General features: G+C 44.9%; 1 protein-coding gene across 1 annotated transcript; it reads left to right on the top strand.

The window, feature by feature from the left end:
- The first annotated feature begins 448 nt into the window (after window positions 1-448).
- Window positions 449-8232, top strand: smpdl3a (sphingomyelin phosphodiesterase acid like 3A). The gene is made up of 8 exons (XM_034528345.1): window positions 449-589; window positions 1193-1406; window positions 2965-3109; window positions 4630-4720; window positions 4806-4969; window positions 5523-5703; window positions 6346-6470; window positions 7263-8232. Exons 1-8 carry the CDS (start codon window positions 463-465, stop codon window positions 7560-7562), a joined length of 1347 nt encoding a protein of 448 aa, XP_034384236.1. The 5' UTR covers window positions 449-462; the 3' UTR covers window positions 7563-8232.
- Window positions 8233-18576: the final 10344 nt, after the last annotated feature.

An 18576-nucleotide genomic window follows, 5' to 3' on the forward strand; every position in this document is an offset into this window, starting at 1 on the left:
GGGTCACGCGTAGACTTGACCTCTTGTCAAGGGGTCATGAGCAGAAAATAAGTCACAGAGTCCCGTATCAATTTACTATTTGGTAGTTTTCAGATTCAGCAAAAGTATATCAGATTGTAGAAAGTCCATTAAAAGCCAAAGCCCTGCAATGTGAATATTAATCAAGTAGACATACGTAATATATAATACAGTAGGTGGTCAAAGTGGAGCAAATCTCTAACAGTTTTATATTTCGTCGGGTTGTTAAATCTATAATAAGGACAGCTATCTTAAAAGATTGTCACATATTTTGTGTGTAAAGTCTTAATTTGTCAACTATAACTGAGTAAAAGTACCTTGACGTGACGCTTGATTGCAGTATTTGAGTACCTGCAGACTTTCTGTCTCCATAAGCCCCGCCCCCTGAGCTCCAGAAGAATCACATGACCACCGGAGGCTACTTCCTGTTTATTACAGAGAAGTATGCCTTATGTTGATGATCTTAATAACTCGATAAACATGGAGCAGCTTGTGTGTGTCGCGCTGCTGCTGAGCGGCGCGGCTCCGCTCGGGGCGGCGCCCGCTGGGAGCGGCTCTCTGCCGGGTACAGGTGAGCGTGGAGTCTGCATTATGGACCAAGATATGCAATATGAACCAAGATATACAATATGTAGTAGAGGAAACAATATGTTCTGTACTTTTGGCTACAAAAGTCAGTATTTCCCTAAATATAGATGTCACACTATATCTCAAAGTAAGACCTATACTATATTATTACTAATATATCATTACCTATACTATATTATTACTATAAATAATCCACAACGTTTTTCACTTTGTGGATTATTGCAGGACATTAAATGTTGAACGTCACAATTCTCTTTGCAAATGATAAGAAACGTGAGAAAGGAGATATTTTTAAATGGAGTTATGCTCAAATATACTTTAAATGGGCCGCTGGTGTTTGTTTTTAATTACAAAACAGGTTTGGAGTTCGTCTTATACACCTTTCATACAAGTATCATACATTTGAACCTATTAAGCTTATTATTAGTGCATAACAAGCATTCAAAAAGACACTGAATGCAATCAGAGAGATACAATATGAAATTGTCGTGACACATTTTTAACCCCAATTGGGCAAAATATATTCTATATATATTTTTGATGTCTTCGTCCCTCCTTCTGGTTCACTGTCACCTCCATCTATCAGGCAGGTTCTGGCACATCACTGACCTCCACCTGGACCCCTCCTACCACCTGGCCCCGGACCCCACCAAGGTGTGCTCCTCCTCCAAAGGAGCCGCCGCCTCCCACGCCGGCCCGTTCGGGGACTTCCTGTGCGACTCTCCCTTCGCTCTCATCCAGTCCGCCTTCGCCCACATGGCGCCGCTCACACAGCCACAGGACTTCATCATATGGACCGGGTCGGTACCCTCATGAGGGGAGGGGGGGGGGTCTTACTGCTCTCTTCTTCTTCTTCTTCTTCTTCTTCTTCTTCTTCTTCTTCTTCTTGGAGAGTTCAAGCCTTGTTTGTTGCATGAAAATAATCATCTCATACAAACTATCTGTGGCTCTACAGTAGTTTCATAACCTGGTGTGTGTGTCTGTGTGTGTGTGCGTGTGTGTGTGTGTGTGTGTGCGTGCGTGTGTGTGTGTCATTTAATGTTAAAACCACTTTGAGGTTTGAGAGTTGCAGATTGAGGAAGCTTTTGTGGAGTCACTCTGGAGGCTCTCACTTCCTCAAGGGAGTTGCTTTTATTTTGAAAGGTTATTAGTTTTCAGCCGAGATTTTTAATAAAAACCCCGCATGATGCATTGGAATAATTTGAAAGCTGCAGTCGGTATGAAAATCACTTCCTGTCACACTGTACAAGATAATCTGTGAAAAACCGGTTCCTCTGCCTCCTCAGGGCATTTCCACCAGAGGAAACCGACCAATCGGAGCCGAGGAGTCTCTAAACACAGCTGTCAATCACTGCTGAAGAACCTCGTGAGCGCCGATCAAACTTTGAAACGAGGCCGCGTGGATCAAAGAGACGTAAAACACGATGATTAAAGGTCCACAAACATAAAAAAATGGAGTTAAGAAAAGGGTCAACTGGGCTAAAAGAGTGCTGTTTATTAATCAAAGGGACAATTACAACCAAAAGATCATTTACTTTAGTGTACAAGGTCTCCACTAAGTCACTAGTTGGGACTAAGATGTGTTTTATTCTAGTAACCAACTGTAGCTTTGATGAACCTCTGGCTTTTCCCTTCAATATGTATCCAAATGTTGGTTTAATCCCAAATACCCTCAAAACTATCCATCAAACCTCATGTTCCCAGACTGATGGTCCACAGTTGAGTTTCAAAGGCCTCCGAACACGAGTGAGAGCTGTGAAGAGTACCTTAAGGAACCGTTCTCTTGGAAACTCCGATGAGGAAGTAGAACGACTGTGAGCTGATCAGCAAAGCCAGGAATTCATGGGTTTGCTGAACATGCTGAAGAGAACGCTTCGCCACTTAATCCCCTTCCCCGGGGAGTCTTTTATTTATTTTATTTAGTAGTTTAAGTTCCTGCGTCGGCAGATATTTGCTTTATTCTATTGTTGTCGGGCTCTGTCGCGTGACTCCGTCGCACGGTGGAATTCACTATTTATTTTAAGAACAAAGGAAGTACAGTAGCGTTGAGAAATCAGGGTTGTTCCTTGATTTCTACAGCTGAGCACCGACTCATCAGATACTTTACTCGGCTCATTTAAAGTCATTCTCTTTGCCAAAGGTCTTTAGAGTCTGCAGTAACACGTTTAACTTTGGTTTATTACAACATTTCACATCTTCAATTCCCCATAAAACAAGTGGTGAACCTTTTTGAACCTGCTCTTATTGGTTTATTCTCTAGCAGTGAATTTAAACAAAGTCAGGAGAACCGAGAGAACGAGGGAACCCGGTCCGGCTCGCTTGAATCTGATCGTGGGCGTTCTGCTCCCTCTCCACCAGTGACAGTCCACCTCATGTCCCTGCAGACGAGCTCTCTACGGACACAGTGATCCAGGTGATCAGTAACATGACCCAGACCATCAGACAACACTTCCCCAACCTGACGGTCTATCCAGCCCTGGGGAACCACGACTACTGGCCACAGGTACCTTTTGTTTGAGGTCATCGGAGGGCAAGCGCTGAGAAAAGATTGGAGGTGAAGCCAATGCAGGAATGTTTTAAACCTGCATTTTCTCTACTGACCACCAGGGGGCGAATCCTCTGGTTGTATAGAAGTCTATGCTTCATGTGTTAAAGCTGCATTTTCTCTACTGACCACCAGGGGGCGAATCCTCTGGTTGTATAGAAGTCTATGCTTCATGTGTTAAAGCTGCATTCTCTCTCCTGACCACCAGGGGGCGACTCCTCTGGTTGTATAGAAGTCTATGCTTCATGTGTTAAAGCTGCATTCTCTCTCCTGACCACCAGGGGGCGACTCCTCTGGTTGTATAGAAGTCTATGCTTCATGTGTTAAAGCTGCATTCTCTCTCCTGACCACCAGGGGGCGACTCCTCTGGTTGTATAGAAGTCTATGCTTCATGTGTTAACGCTGCATTCTCTCTCCTGACCACCAGGGGGCGACTCCTCTGGTTGTATAGAAGTCTATGCTTCATGTGTTAAAGCTGCATTCTCTCTACTGACCACCAGGGGGTGACTCCTCTGGTTGTATAGAAGTTTATGCTTCACATTTTAAAGTTGCATTCTCTCTCCTGACCACCAGGGGGCGACTCCTCTGGTTGTATAGAAGTTTATGATTCACGTGTTAAAGTTGCATTCTCTCTCCTGACCACCAGGGGGCGACTCCTCTGGTTGTATAGAAGTCTATGCTTCATGTGTTAAAGCTGCATTCTCTCTACTGACCACCAGGGGGTGACTCCTCTGGTTGTATAGAAGTTTATGCTTCACATTTTAAAGTTGCATTCTCTCTCCTGACCACCAGGGGGCGACTCCTCTGGTTGTATAGAAGTTTATGATTCACGTGTTAAAGTTGCATTCTCTCTCCTGACCACCAGGGGGCGACTCCTCTGGTTGTATAGAAGTTTATGATTCACGTGTTAAAGTTGCATTCTCTCTCCTGACCACCAGGGGGCGACTCCTCTGGTTGTATAGAAGTCTATGCTTCATGTGTTAAAGCTGCATTCTCTCTCCTGACCACCAGGGGGCGACTCCTCTGGTTGTATAGAAGTCTATGCTTCATGTGTTAAAGCTGCATTCTCTCTCCTGACCACCAGGGGGAGACTCCTCTGGTTGTATAGAAGTCTATATAAATGACTCTACTTCTCTTGATTTATTCCCTCAGTAAACATTGTAAACATTAGTTTTTGGTCTCAATCTCTAGTTTCAAGTCTTCTTCAATACAGCGTGATGTTCATTTAGTACATTATGGTCCATTCAGAGTCCAGTAGGCCATGGTAGTACTAGTAGGCTACAAGGTGATGGACATGTCATTACCAGACGTATATGGCGTCACTCCTCACTTTTGTTCACTGGTTGCAAAAGAACCCCAGAAGGTGATTGCAATTAGATAAAATAGTTTAAATACTGCCTTTTTAAAATGGGATTTAATTCGAGGAGTGTTTTTCATTATACCTGCCTTGTGTGTGAGATGTTTGTAAAGACCTGCAGATGTCGAGCTCCACCAACGCCGTCTACAAAGCTGCGGCCCGGCTGTGGAAACCCTGGCTGCAGACTGAAGCTCTGCTCACACTCTCTCAAGGTGACGTGTTTCTGTCACATCGCGGCTTGTTCAGCGCGTTGCACTTTATTCAAGTGGGCGTCGGGTCTTTGTTCTCTTCCTGCAGGGGGTTTCTACTCCCAGCTGGTGAAGCCCGGTTTGCGGGTGCTCAGCCTCAACACCATCCTCTACTACGGCCCGAACGAAGCCACCAAGAACATGACCGACCCCGCTGGACAGTTCGAGTGGCTGGAGAGAACTCTGGAGAAAGCTGCCCGCAGTCTGGAGAAGGCACGTGTGTAGATGATAAGAACTGGATACGACGCCGACGCCCCCCTAAAAATACTCATCTCTGTTGACCATTATATTCATAAAACGTTACGAGAATTATCTAAATATCCGTGACATCATCAAGATGTACAGCAGAGCTGCCGAGTAGGGATCCGGACCTACAACCGATAAATGATTGAGAATTAGTATTACAGCTTTTACGGCACTGGAAACCCAAAACGGGACCATGTTGCATTCGTGTTTTTTTTTAATCTTTTCACGTGATGCTACTCAGCCAATCAAATGTGTGCATTCAGATGAGCATCATGTCGGAGAGACGAGTTATTCTGGCGTTCTAGACCTTTTGCTTGAGGGCATTTTCTCTTCAAGTGAATACCCCAGAAAATAAACCTGGAAGCTAGAAAGGTTTTTCTGATTGGACGGACTTGGGGTCCGTTTTTTGATTATTAATCATCTGTGGGAGAACATATCTAACATCTGCTGTCTTGAACCACGTGGATCAAAAGGTTGTGAGTCCAGTGAAAGAACCACTTGCACTCGCTTCCTGCTCCAGGTGTACATCATAGCTCACGTGCCGGTGGGCTACCTGCCCTTTGCCAGGAGCACCCCCGCCCTACGAGAGAGCCACAACGAGCGGCTGGTCGCCATCTTCAGGGACCACAGTGACGTCATCGCGGGACATTTCTACGGCCACACCCACCGCGACAGCTTCATGGTGCTGATGGACCGACACGGTGAAACACTTCTCTTATTGTTCAAATGGACTTTGATGGTGGACACAGCGCTTCCAAATGATTATTGTGATTATGATTTATCCAAAATGGCCTTTTTGCAATTTTTTGTATTATATTCACAGCAGAAACATTGGACTGTGTTTAATATGTTCCTATTGTGACCCGAAGGTTTCTCTGTCATGGAGACAAGAGGAAGCTTCATTGTTTATTCTGTTGAAGAGGAAAACTGTAAATCAGATGTTCTCTGAAGCTCTGACCGTCCTCACGTTTTGATCGTGAATTAAATGAAGATAATAGACTTTTTCAGTCTTTTCTGAAAGTCAATGCTAAGCTCTTAATTAAAGAGATTTTCGTTTTATCTTCTGTCAAAGAAACAGCATTGAGGGACGCATTTAGTTCCAGAAATACAAGAATTGATTCTGAGATTGTTTATGACCTCCATGTATTTCTCAAACAACAGACTGGAACTTCTCAAACAAAGTGGTTTTGTAAGAATCTGATGTGAGAAACTGTCTACGAGGAACAAATAAAAACAACAGATGGATCTGCTGACTGTGTTATTTTAAATAAGCTTGTTTATTAAAAAAGGGATACGATAGACGCCTTCACTTATATTTCGTTTGTGTTTTCCTTGTTCTGCAGGCAAACCGGTGAATTCTCTTTTCGTGTCTCCGGCTGTCACGCCGATCAAACACGTTCTGGAGCCGTACTCCAACAACCCGGCTTTCCGCGCCTACTTGTACAACACCGAGGACTTCGCCGTCTTGGTGAGGAGCTTATAGACATTTGGTGGCACTACGCGCCCCAAAGGAAGGCCAAAGTATATTCAAACAACGCGGCTCCGATGTGTCCGAAATGCCTCCTGCTAGCTGAACCGGATGGTGTTATCGAGCTCTTTTAGAGGAACCACTCCAGTGGACCTCGTTCTGATAACGTTGAGAATAACCAATCAGGAGGAGGAAGTAAGCAAGTTAGCGTTAGCTGTTAGCCGTCAGCAGCTAAATAACGGAGCTAACGGCTAACGCTAGCAGGAGGTTCCATTGAGGTTAATGATGCGTTCATGCTCCGCTTAGTGAAAATGAGTACTCTGCAAAGTAAGTTTAAGATATTATACTACTTAAATTTGATGTGTTCAAATGTTATCTTGTGATAAACAGTTGTTTGAGGGAGGAAATAGATATTATTATTCATGTTTTTTTCAATGCACTGGTATGCCGGCTGATATGTAAGTTTGGGTCTTCGGTATCGGGAAGGAAAGAAAAAGGTTCTCGGGACATCTCTAAAAACAACAGCCTGTAAAGAGAACTTTTATTTAAAAAACAGGAAAATAAAAGTCTTATTTCCCAATGAAAGCTTGATTAAAAGATGCAGAAGAGAGACGCTCTAAATGTTGACTCCATTCAGTTCAAACTGAAAAAAAGAGTGAAGAAGAAATAAAGTCCCTCCCGATGATTAATCACGCTGTCAATCAATACACAAAAAACGGCTTCTGGCTTTCAAAAAGACTCAAAAGACTCCCCCCCCCCCCCTCCCCCCTCTCCCCCCCTCCCTCTCTGAAGGATATCTGGCAGTACTACTTGAACCTGACGGAAGCCAACGAGGAACAAAGGTCCTCCTGGCGGTTGGAGTACATCATGACGGAGGCCTTTGGACTGGCTGACCTGCGGCCGCCCGGCCTCCTGCGTCTGGCCCTGAGCTTCGGGGCGCCGCGTTCCGAGGCCTTCGCCGTGTACTTCGCTCACTACATGGTGGCGTACGACCTCAGCGTCGCGTGCGAGGGCGCCTGTAAGCTCAGCCAGGTGTGTGCGGCGCTGCACCTGGACCGCGAGGGCTACTCCCAGTGTGTGGCGAAGGGGTGAAGACCAGGGGGGCTTTTTACGGGATTTTACTGTCAATTAATCAAACTTTATTGGTATTGCTGTGCGGACGACGGGCGGATGTTGAGAAATGATGTCAAATAGATTTAAACGCTATAATAACAGTAGTAAAACACAATTAAATAAAACATTGAGAATAAGATATATCATAATTATATTATGTGATTTGACAGCTTAAATGCAATAGGATAAATGATTAATGAAATAGCAGTACAATTAAGTACATTTGTACAGCTTAAATACAATAAATACGTGATAAACATTTAAAAAATCAAACCTTTTAAAACTTTTTAAAATTAGTTTACTGTGTTATTGAAATAAAAATGTAAATCTTGAGGGATTTGTCTCAGGGAGTCGCATTTTTATTTATTTTTTACTGTACATGCAAAGCTGTTTGTGTCAATATAAACGTGCACGTGACTTAACGAGACCCACGTGCACGATCACAACCGCCATCTTGTTTTGAGCTGCAGAGACAAATTCAACTGGATCATTTCATATTTACAGGGTTTTGTTTGATTACATTTAATGGTTTGTTTTGTTCTTTATGTCTTTAGCTGTTCATAAATCAATATTTGTGTTTTTATGTCGTTTCTTCATTGTTATATGTACTCGAATATATTAATAATAAAGTTTTTACTTTGCTTATGTATTCCAGGCAAATAATGTACTTTTTACTTAAAAATATATTAAAGATATAATTAGCAAATGAATTGTAAATATAAGAAACAAATTAATTATATATATATATCATTATAATAATAATAATATAATTAGATATATATTATATTTATTTATAATTGTATATATATATATAATATATAGAAAATAATATATATATATATATATATATATATATATATATATATATATATACATACATTGCATACAGCAACAGTTACTCACGTTTGTTGAATGTAAACTTTCAACTTGTAAACGGCAACTTTTGTTACAAATTAAATGTGTGACACGTTACGAGTGCTGTTCCGTAAAAAAGAAGAAGAAGTATGAATTGATAAAAAGTGTCACGTTGCCCGGCGCTGCGTTCACACTACGGACCGACGCTCCAGTGGCGCGGCCTCGACCAATCACGTGTCTGTGCTTCAAACTGTACATGTTTCTAAGAGGAACCCCGCTGGTCTGGGCTGAAACCACGGCAACCACTTTGTCTCTGCAGGGGAACAGCGCCTGACCTCCTCTGACCCCCTCGCTTCACTTTCATTCTCCTCCTCCTCGTTTCTCAGCCTCCAGCTCAAGCATTCCCCCCCCCCCCCCCCCCCCCCCGTTTGTCCTCATCGACCTCCCTGAGATGTTGATCTCTCTCAAAGCTTTTTTTTCTTTCGGTGTCAAACGCCACCGGACGGAATCTCAGAGTTCTTTGCCGCGGTACAAATGAGGCAAAAAGATTTGTAGTAGAAGAAGGAGAAGGAGGTGAGGAGTCACGAAGGAGGTGAGGAGCCACAAAGGAGGTGAGGAGTCACGAAGGAGGTGAGGAGTCACAAAGGAGGTGAGGAGCCACGAGGGAGGTGAGGAGCCACGAAGGAGGTGAGGAGCCACGAAGGAGGTGAGGAGCCACAAAGGAGGTGAGGAGCCACGAAGGAGGTGAGGAGCCACAAAGGAGGTGAGGAGTCATGAAGGAGGTGAGGAGTCATGAAGGAGGTGGGAGCCACAAAGGAGGTGAGGAGTCACGAAGGAGGTGAGGAGTCACGAAGGAGGTGAGGAGCCACAAAGGAGGTGAGGAGTCACGAAGGAGGTGAGGAGCCACAAAGGAGGTGAGGAGTCACGAAGGAGGTGAGGAGCCACGAAGGAGGTGGGAGCCACAAAGGAGGTGAGGAGTCACGAAGGAGGTGAGGAGCCACAAAGGAGGTGAGGAGTCACGAAGGAGGTGAGGAGCCACAAAGGAGGTGAGGAGTCACGAAGGAGGTGAGGAGCCACGAAGGAGGTGAGGAGCCACGAAGGAGGTGAGGAGTCACGAAGGAGGTGAGGAGTCACGAGGGAAGTGAGGAGCCACAAAGGAGGTGAGGAGTCACGAAGGAGGTGAGGAGCCACAAAGGAGGTGAGGAGTCACGAAGGAGGTGAGGAGCCACGAAGGAGGTGAGGAGTCACGAAGGAGGTGAGGAGTCACGAAGGAGGTGAGGAGCCACAAAGGAGGTGAGGAGTCATGAAGGAGGTGAGGAGTCATGAAGGAGGTGGGAGCCACAAAGGAGGTGAGGAGTCACGAAGGAGGTGAGGAGTCACGAAGGAGGTGAGGAGCCACAAAGGAGGTGAGGAGTCACGATGGAGGTGAGGAGCCACAAAGGAGGTGAGGAGTCACGAAGGAGGTGAGGACTCACGAAGGAGGTGAGGAGCCACAAAGGAGGTGAGGAGCCACGATGGAGGTGAGGAGCCACAAAGGAGGTGAGGAGTCACGAAGGAGGTGAGGAGTCACGAAGGAGGTGAGGAGCCACAAAGGAGGTGAGGAGCCACGATGGAGGTGAGGAGCCACAAAGGAGGTGAGGAGTCACGAAGGAGGTGAGGAGTCACGAAGGAGGTGAGGAGCCACGAAGGAGGTGAGGAGCCACGAAGGAGGTGAGGAGCCACGAAGGATCCCCCCCCCCCCTCTCCACCCAGAAAACACTCAATGCCTGACGGATCGTCACCATGGAGACGGGAGGCGGTGACGATGGAGAGGACTCCATCGCCACGGTGACAGAGTCAAAGCCCCCCCCAGTCCTCTGAGGTCACCGGGAGCCCGTACACATTCTGAAGGCACCGTTTTTATTCGCTTATATTTCATGTACTCTTTATTTAAAAAACATCTACAATAAGATATTAATAATTGTGTTTTTACTGGAGACAAATAGCGGTAGAAAGAACCTAAGTTAATTTACTGAAGTTCATTCTGAGGTACTTATACTTTGCTTATCAAGTACTGCACATGTTGTGCTTTTTTACTTCACTACATTTATTTTGGTAATCTTTAGGAACTTTGCATTGATAAAACAAATATAATCAGCAAATCAGTTTTAAAGCAAACTTTATTGATCCTCGGGGGGAAATTAAACTTTGAATTAAGGTTTCTTACTGGAAACAAAGTATTTCTACACTATCGTTACTTTGACCTCAGGAAGCAAAATGAGTACTTATGTTTTATAGTTTTACCATTTTTAATAGATTTCATGTGGCTTTGTTTTCACAAAGAAAACAGTGACTGACTGGTGGATGACTGGTGGATGACTGGTGCCTGACTGGTGGATGACTGGTGCCTGACTGGTGGATGACTGGTGCCTGACTGGTGGATGACTGGTGCCTGACTGGTGGATGACTGGTGCCTGACTGGTGGATGACTGCTGCCTGACTGGTGGATGACTGCTGCCTGACTGGTGGATGACTGGTGCCTGACTGGTGGATGACTGGTGCCTGACTGGTGGATGACTGGTGGATGACTGCTGCCTGACTGGTGGATGACTGCTGCCTGACTGGTGGATGACTGGTGCCTGACTGGTGGATGACTGGTGCCTGACTGGTGGATGACTGGTGGATGACTGGTGGATGAGTGGTGCCTGACTGGTGGATGACTGCTGCCTGACTGGTGCCTGACTGGTGCCTGACTGGTGCCTGACTGGTGGATGACTGGTGGATGACTGGTGGATGACTGGTGCCTGACTGGTGGATGACTGGTGGATGACTGGTGCCTGACTGGTGCCTGACTGGTGGATGACTGGTGCCTGACTGGTGGATGACTGGTGCCTGACTGGTGGATGACTGGTGCCTGACTGGTGGATGACTGCTGCCTGACTGGTGCCTGACTGGTGGATGACTGCTGCCTGACTGGTGGATGACTGGTGGATGACTGCTGCCTGACTGGTGGATGACTGGTGGATGACTGGTGCCTGACTGGTGGATGACTGCTGCCTGACTGGTGGATGACTGGTGCCTGACTGGTGGATGACTGGTGCCTGACTGGTGGATGACTGCTGCCTGACTGGTGGATGACTGGTGCCTGACTGGTGGATGACTGGTGGATGACTGCTGCCTGACTGGTGGATGACTGGTGCCTGACTGGTGGATGACTGGTGGATGACTGGTGGATGACTGGTGCCTGACTGGTGGATGACTGGTGCCTGACTGGTGGATGACTGGTGCCTGACTGGTGGATGACTGGTGCCTGACTGGTGGATGACTGGTGGATGACTGCTGCCTGACTGGTGCCTGACTGGTGCCTGACTGGTGGATGACTGCTGCCTGACTGGTGCCTGACTGGTGCCTGACTGGTGGATGACTGGTGGATGACTGGTGCCTGACTGGTGGATGACTGCTGCCTGACTGGTGGATGACTGGTGCCTGACTGGTGGATGACTGCTGCCTGACTGGTGGATGACTGGTGCCTGACTGGTGGATGACTGGTGGATGACTGCTGCCTGACTGGTGGATGACTGGTGCCTGACTGGTGGATGACTGGTGGATGACTGCTGCCTGACTGGTGGATGACTGCTGCCTGACTGGTGGATGACTGGTGCCTGACTGGTGGATGACTGGTGCCTGACTGGTGCCTGACTGGTGGATGACTGGTGGATGAGTGGTGCCTGACTGGTGGATGACTGCTGCCTGACTGGTGCCTGACTGGTGCCTGACTGGTGCCTGACTGGTGGATGACTGGTGGATGACTGGTGGATGACTGGTGCCTGACTGGTGGATGACTGGTGGATGACTGGTGCCTGACTGGTGGATGACTGGTGCCTGACTGGTGGATGACTGGTGGATGACTGGTGCCTGACTGGTGGATGACTGGTGCCTGACTGGTGGATGACTGGTGCCTGACTGGTGGATGACTGGTGGATGACTGCTTTTACATTTCCTGAATGTAATTATTTGGTTTGTTGCGTAATCCTAACTTTCCTTTTTTTATCGTATTGTCATCGTGAAGAAAAGTTGGGACGCAGATGTAGTTGCTGTAGAGCACTTTGTAACATTATTATTATTAGTATTCTTATTATTAATAATATTATTATTACGTACAGTGAAACTTGCAAGCGCCACATTTTCTTTTTTGCATTTTAGAGTAAAAAAAAAAAGACATTGTTCTGTTGCTGCTCAGAACATCCCAACATAATGCTCCTTTCATAACTCCGATGTCCCGTGTGATATCCTCTCACACCCAAGTCTCACAGTCTATAGTGGGGGGGGAGAGACGGGGGGGGGGGGGGGTGACGGGGGGGGGGGGAGAGACTGGGGGGGGGGGTCTTTAGTCTCATGCTTCACTAGTAATTTGTCAGTAGGCATGAATGGGCTCCTTCATCACCGGGTGGAGACAGCAATGTGTGTGTGTGTGTGTGTGTGTGTGTGTGTGTGTGTGTGTGTGTGTGCGTGTGTGTGTGCGTGTGTGTGTGTGTGTGTGTGTGTGCGTGTGTGTGTGTGTGTGTGTGTGTGTACACTAGTGGGGGTCCGGCCTCAGATTGAAGTTTGTTCTAAGCCTCTTGTAGCCCAGTTCGCTCCTCTGTATGGGCCCACCATAGGCAGTTCCCCAACAGCCAATCAGACTCCACAGAGCCCATTACTTCACCCTCTGGTGGTGGGTGTGTCAAGTTGGACAGGCATTCCCCCCCCCCCCCCCCTCGACCCCCCGGCCCCCTACAAAGAAAAGGCAAATGTATTTGAAGCAAGAAGAAGGACAAAAAGAGGAAAAAGGTGTTTCTGTGAATACAAAACTTCACTTTTGAACGAAACCAAACTCCTCATGAAATATATAATATATACATGTTATAACTTCGCCTACATTGTCCAAAATAATATAATAACACCACCCAAATGAAAAGGGCGTTACTTTTTCCAGCATTGACAGCATTGTGGTCCATGAGAAAGTTCCTCAAAAGAAGAACCGTCTTTGGTGGAGCTGTGGATGAACCCTCTGTGGTGACTCCATGAGCATGAAAGGGTTACTCCAGACACTAAGGTGCTCCACAGAGACTCACAAGTACTCAAAACAACCACAAAGAGACACAAAACAACTACAAGAAGACGCAAAACAACTACAAGAAGATGCAAAACAACTACAAAAAGATGCAAAACAACTACAAGAAGATGCAAAACAACTACAAAAAGATGCAAAACAACTACAAGAAGATGCAAAACAACCACAAAGAGACACAAAACAACTACAAGAAGACACAAAACAACTACAAGAAGACACAAAACAACTACAAAAAGATGCAAAACAACTACAAGAAGATGCAAAACAACTACAAGAAGACGAAAAACAACTACAAAGAGACACAAAACAACTACAAGAAGATGCAAAACAACTACAAGAAGATGCAAAACAAATACAAGAAGATGCAAAACAACTACAAGAAGATGCAAAACAAATACAAGAAGATGCAAAACAACCACAAAGAGACACAAAACAACTACAAGAAGACACAAAACAACGACAAGAAGACGAAAAACAACTACATAAAGATGCAAAACAACTACAAGAAGACACAAAACAACTACAAGAAGATACAAAAGCTAAACAACTACAAGATGCAAAACAACGACAAAAAGACACAAATGCAAAACAACTACAACAAAATGCAAAACAACAACAAAAAGATACAAAACAACCACAGAATGAAAACATAACTACAAAAACATTGATATAATTAACTACAAAAAGACCAAAACAGCTACATTGTCTCATAATCCACGAGGGTCAAACCGACAGACATCTCGACCTCCAGCAAAATTACTAAGACATTTAGTATTGATTAGTATTAATTAGTATTGATTAGTATTGATTAGGTTGAGGAGTCTCCCTTCGACAGCTAATAGACCCATTTCTATCAAACGTGGGGAGGATATTCGTGGTCCCCAGAGGATTTGATGCATTCCTGTGTGTGTGTGTGTGTGTGTGTGTGTGTGTGTGTGTGTGTGTGTGTGTGTGTGTGAGTTGGACGGAGGCCAGCTATTGACATCGCGGCTCCACGGTCGAGTCTCCACTTCCAATTAAAGTTTCACCCAGAAACGAGGAGTTGGTCCGTTTCCCACTGGAGTAAAACAGCTTTTGTCCGATAACACAAAGCTCTGATTATTGTGGAGGTGCAGACATTTATGAATGGGCACAAAAGATGGCGGCCAAACCAGCAAAATGTCTAAATTCTACTTGAGCGTTATGGGATGTGTCGTTGCGTGAGAGAGGATGATTAGCATCCGGCTGATGAAGAGTAAAAACGTTAAAAAGTCTCGGGTTCAATCTTGGAGATAGTAGTTTGACTAAGCACATCACCTTGTAGCCCCGCCCCTAAAGCATCCTCTTCTTTATGGTCTGTGGTCTACGTGACCATAATTTACTAAATGAACATCACGCTGCATTGAAGAAGACTTGAAACTAGAGATTGAGACCAAAAACTAATGTTTACAATGTTTACTGAGGGAATACATCAAGAGAAGTAGAGTCATTTATATAGACTTCTATACAACCAGAGGAGTCACCCCCTGGTGGTCAGTAGAGAGAATGCAGCTTTAACACATGAAGCATAGACTTCTATACAACCAGAGGAGTCGCCCCCTGGTGGTCAGGAGAGAGAATGCAGCTTTAACACATGAAGCATAGACTTCTATACAACCAGAGGAGTCGCCCCCTGGTGGTCAGGAGAGAGAATGCAGCTTTAACACATGAAGCGTAGACTTCTATACAACCAGAGGAGTCGCCCCCTGGTGGTCAGGAGAGAGAATGCAGCTTTAACACATGAAGCATAGCCTTCTATACAACCAGAGGAGTCGCAGCTTTAACACATGAAGCATAGACTTCTATACAACCAGAGGAGTCGCCCCCTGGTGGTCAGGAGAGAGAATGCAGCTTTAACACATGAAGCATAGACTTCTATACAACCAGAGGAGTCGCCCCCTGGTGGTCAGGAGAGAGAATGCAGCTTTAACACATGACGCATAGACTTCTATACAACCAGAGGAGTCGCCCCCTGGTGGTCTCTATTTGCTAACGTTGCGTCGATAATCTTTTTAAACAATCAAATAATCAAAGTGTGTCGGAAGTGATGAGAGAACTCACTGAAGTCCACCATCTATTGTTCCTGAACAGACAAAGAGACGCATCAAGTAATAAATCCAGGAGGTTAATCGGACCGCTAATGCTTAATCTCCCCCCCCCCCCCCCCTCCCCCCCCCCTGCTCCGTTTGAAGGGTCAGTGGCTTGGCCCTCAGAGGGGTTGGTACAGGAAGAGAGGGGTAGAGGGGCGTGGCTTGTTGACCAGTGTCTTTGATCCCTCTGGGGGGGTTACAACCCCTTTTATTCCACCTGATCAACACTGTGCTGACCTCGTGGTCCGAACCCCAGTGGAGAGACCACTTCATCTGGGGCTCAGCGGAGGTGCACAGGGAAGGGGGGGAGAGGAGGGGGGCGGGGGGGGGGGGGGGGGGGGGGGGTCCTCACTTATCAATTTATCTTCCCCGTTGAAATCGTTTAATTATATATTTTAACACGTTTTCTTGGTCAGCCGCAACCTGAGCGACGCACAGATGTCATGAAACATCAGCATAGTTATGATCCTTATTTAAAATGTGTTGTTGTTGTTGTTGTTGTTTTTTATTGCAAAACAATTATTTAAACAATAAAAGAAGCATTTTTCAACCAAAATCTTTGCCTCATAAACACTTATAAGAGCTTTTTATGTGATTGTGTTTATTAAAGCGTTGGTCTATGGATGCAAAAGGTCGTTAGAGGCTCTCGTGTCATGAGGATGGAATCACGGTGAATAACTGAATCAATGGCGCCCCCTGCTGCCCCTCAGGTGGTGGTGCCTTCAATGGTTTGAGAGCTGATGATGAAGCTGTATATGAGCAGGAATGATTTAAACTGCTATAAATACCTGATATATTGTTCTCATATCAGGTCGTTTTATTCTTCTCCATACGGTTATACAAATGTGCTTTTGATATTATAAAATGTTCATTTGTTTTATAACTTAAACTCTCTGATTACACTTACACTTAAGTCGATCATTACAGTTCACATATGAGTTATATGAGTTAATGTTCTTTATAACCTTCCAGCTAAATGATTTTGTGCAATGTGGAAAATATTTATGTCCTTTAAGGCGAAAAGCGACAGGAAAACAAACAAACAAAATATTATTTTACACATTTTGTCTATTTGCATCTGTAGATTTCTCCTAATTTCACAACACGTTACTATTGGATAATGCTTAAAAAAAAAAAAAAGTGACTTAATGTCAGTAATAAACTGGGGAAGTTTGACGGTGAAATCATATTTAAGAGATCATTTAAATGTGGTTTTACCTCCCTTGACATGTCCTGCTCTTACGTCACCAGCAGAGGGCGTCGCGGTGCTTCACCGTTGAAGAAGATCACGTGGTTCAATACAGGTTCAGAACGAACTGGTGATTTATTGCAATAGCTTTGGTTGATAAACGGGTAAGTGGGTGTAAATGTGCATTATATGTTATATTTGAGTAACTGGGCTTCAATCAGCAGTGCATTGTGGGACGGGTCAGCATGTTGGTCCTCACGTGATCTCCTGGAGTCCATCAGAGACTCAAAGAAGCTGTCAGCTGCTCTGACGTCATTCAATTAGCTCCAACACTGGCCAATCAGGGCGGAGGGCAGTTGTTGCGACCCCCCCCCCCCCCCACACACACACACACCTCCCCCCTCCTGCCTGCAGCCTCCCCTGAGGCCCCGTTACTTTCCCTCTACCCCCCCCCCCCCCCCCCCCCATTCAAGGTTGTGCCCCCTCCCCCACCAGACAGCATATTAAACAAACCCTGGTCTTCCCCCTCAGACAGACTGTGTGATATTAAAGCATCATAACCTCATTAGACGTATTTAGAGATAAACAATATGTTGTTTATGTTGTTTTTTTGACTTGTTTACTTATTTATTTGACCTTTGCTGTTTGATTAATCATTTATTATACTTGTTTTTGTTTGGTCACTGGCCACTTTGCTGCTGTGGGACTAATGAAGATTATCTTATCTTATCTTATTAGTCTTATTCTAATTGTCTTATATTATCTTACTTGTCTTATCTTATCATATTAAACATATCTTATCTTATTTTATCTTATCTTATATCCTATCCTACTAGTCTTATCCTAATTATCTTATTTATTATTTTAGGAGAAACAAGCCTGTTGCTCCTAAACTAACTCGATGAATATCCACTCTATCATGTTTCAAGTTTTTTTCAAATTTCTAAAAACAATTAATTTCTCAAAGTGCCGAACAAATAAATATTTATTTTAATGTTTCTTCGTCTGATTTAAAGAGAAAGAAAAAGTCAGAAAAACACAAAAATGAGACAAAACAAAACAAATCAACCAAAATCTTTTTTTTTTCTTTTGTATTCCTGAATGAAATTTTGTTTAAGAAACAATAATGACACAACTTTTCATTTTTGGGTAACAAAATATAATGTTTCTGTATTTATTTATACAGCCCGCCACTCCACAGATAAGTGGGCGGATACAATAGACATTAATTCAGCATGTTTAAGTGCAGCTGTCTGGTCACCACTGAGCAGGTGCCACCCCCACCCGCCTCCATCCCTCCATCCCTCCATCCATCCCTCCATCCCTCCATCCATCCCTCCAGCCCTCCATCCCTCCAGCCCTCCAGCCCTCCATCCAGGACCAGCTGTAATAAGCCCTGTGAGTAAGTAAATGAGGGTTGATGGTGACGGTTCCTCCATCTTTCCTTCTAATGCTGCAACACTTCATCCCTCCAGAGGAAGACTTTAATATCAGGCACCCAAAAAAAAAGAAAAGACACCCGCCCGGGGGTCCCAGAGACAGACATGGACCCCCAAGAGGATATCCTAAAAGAAGAAGAAGAAAAAAAGATAAATTAGGCAGTTTGTGTTTAGACATCTTTCATAAAAGATTGTGCAACAGAAATTCAACACATTCATTATCTAAGAAACTCATATTTAACATCTCAGCTGCTGCTTTACATTCTTTACTTATACTTCTTTATCTATTGGCCCAATCTTTATATGTTCA

The sequence above is a fragment of the Cyclopterus lumpus genome, chromosome 24 (assembly GCF_009769545.1).
Source record: "Cyclopterus lumpus isolate fCycLum1 chromosome 24, fCycLum1.pri, whole genome shotgun sequence".
Classification (NCBI taxonomy): Eukaryota; Metazoa; Chordata; class Actinopteri; order Perciformes; family Cyclopteridae; genus Cyclopterus; species Cyclopterus lumpus.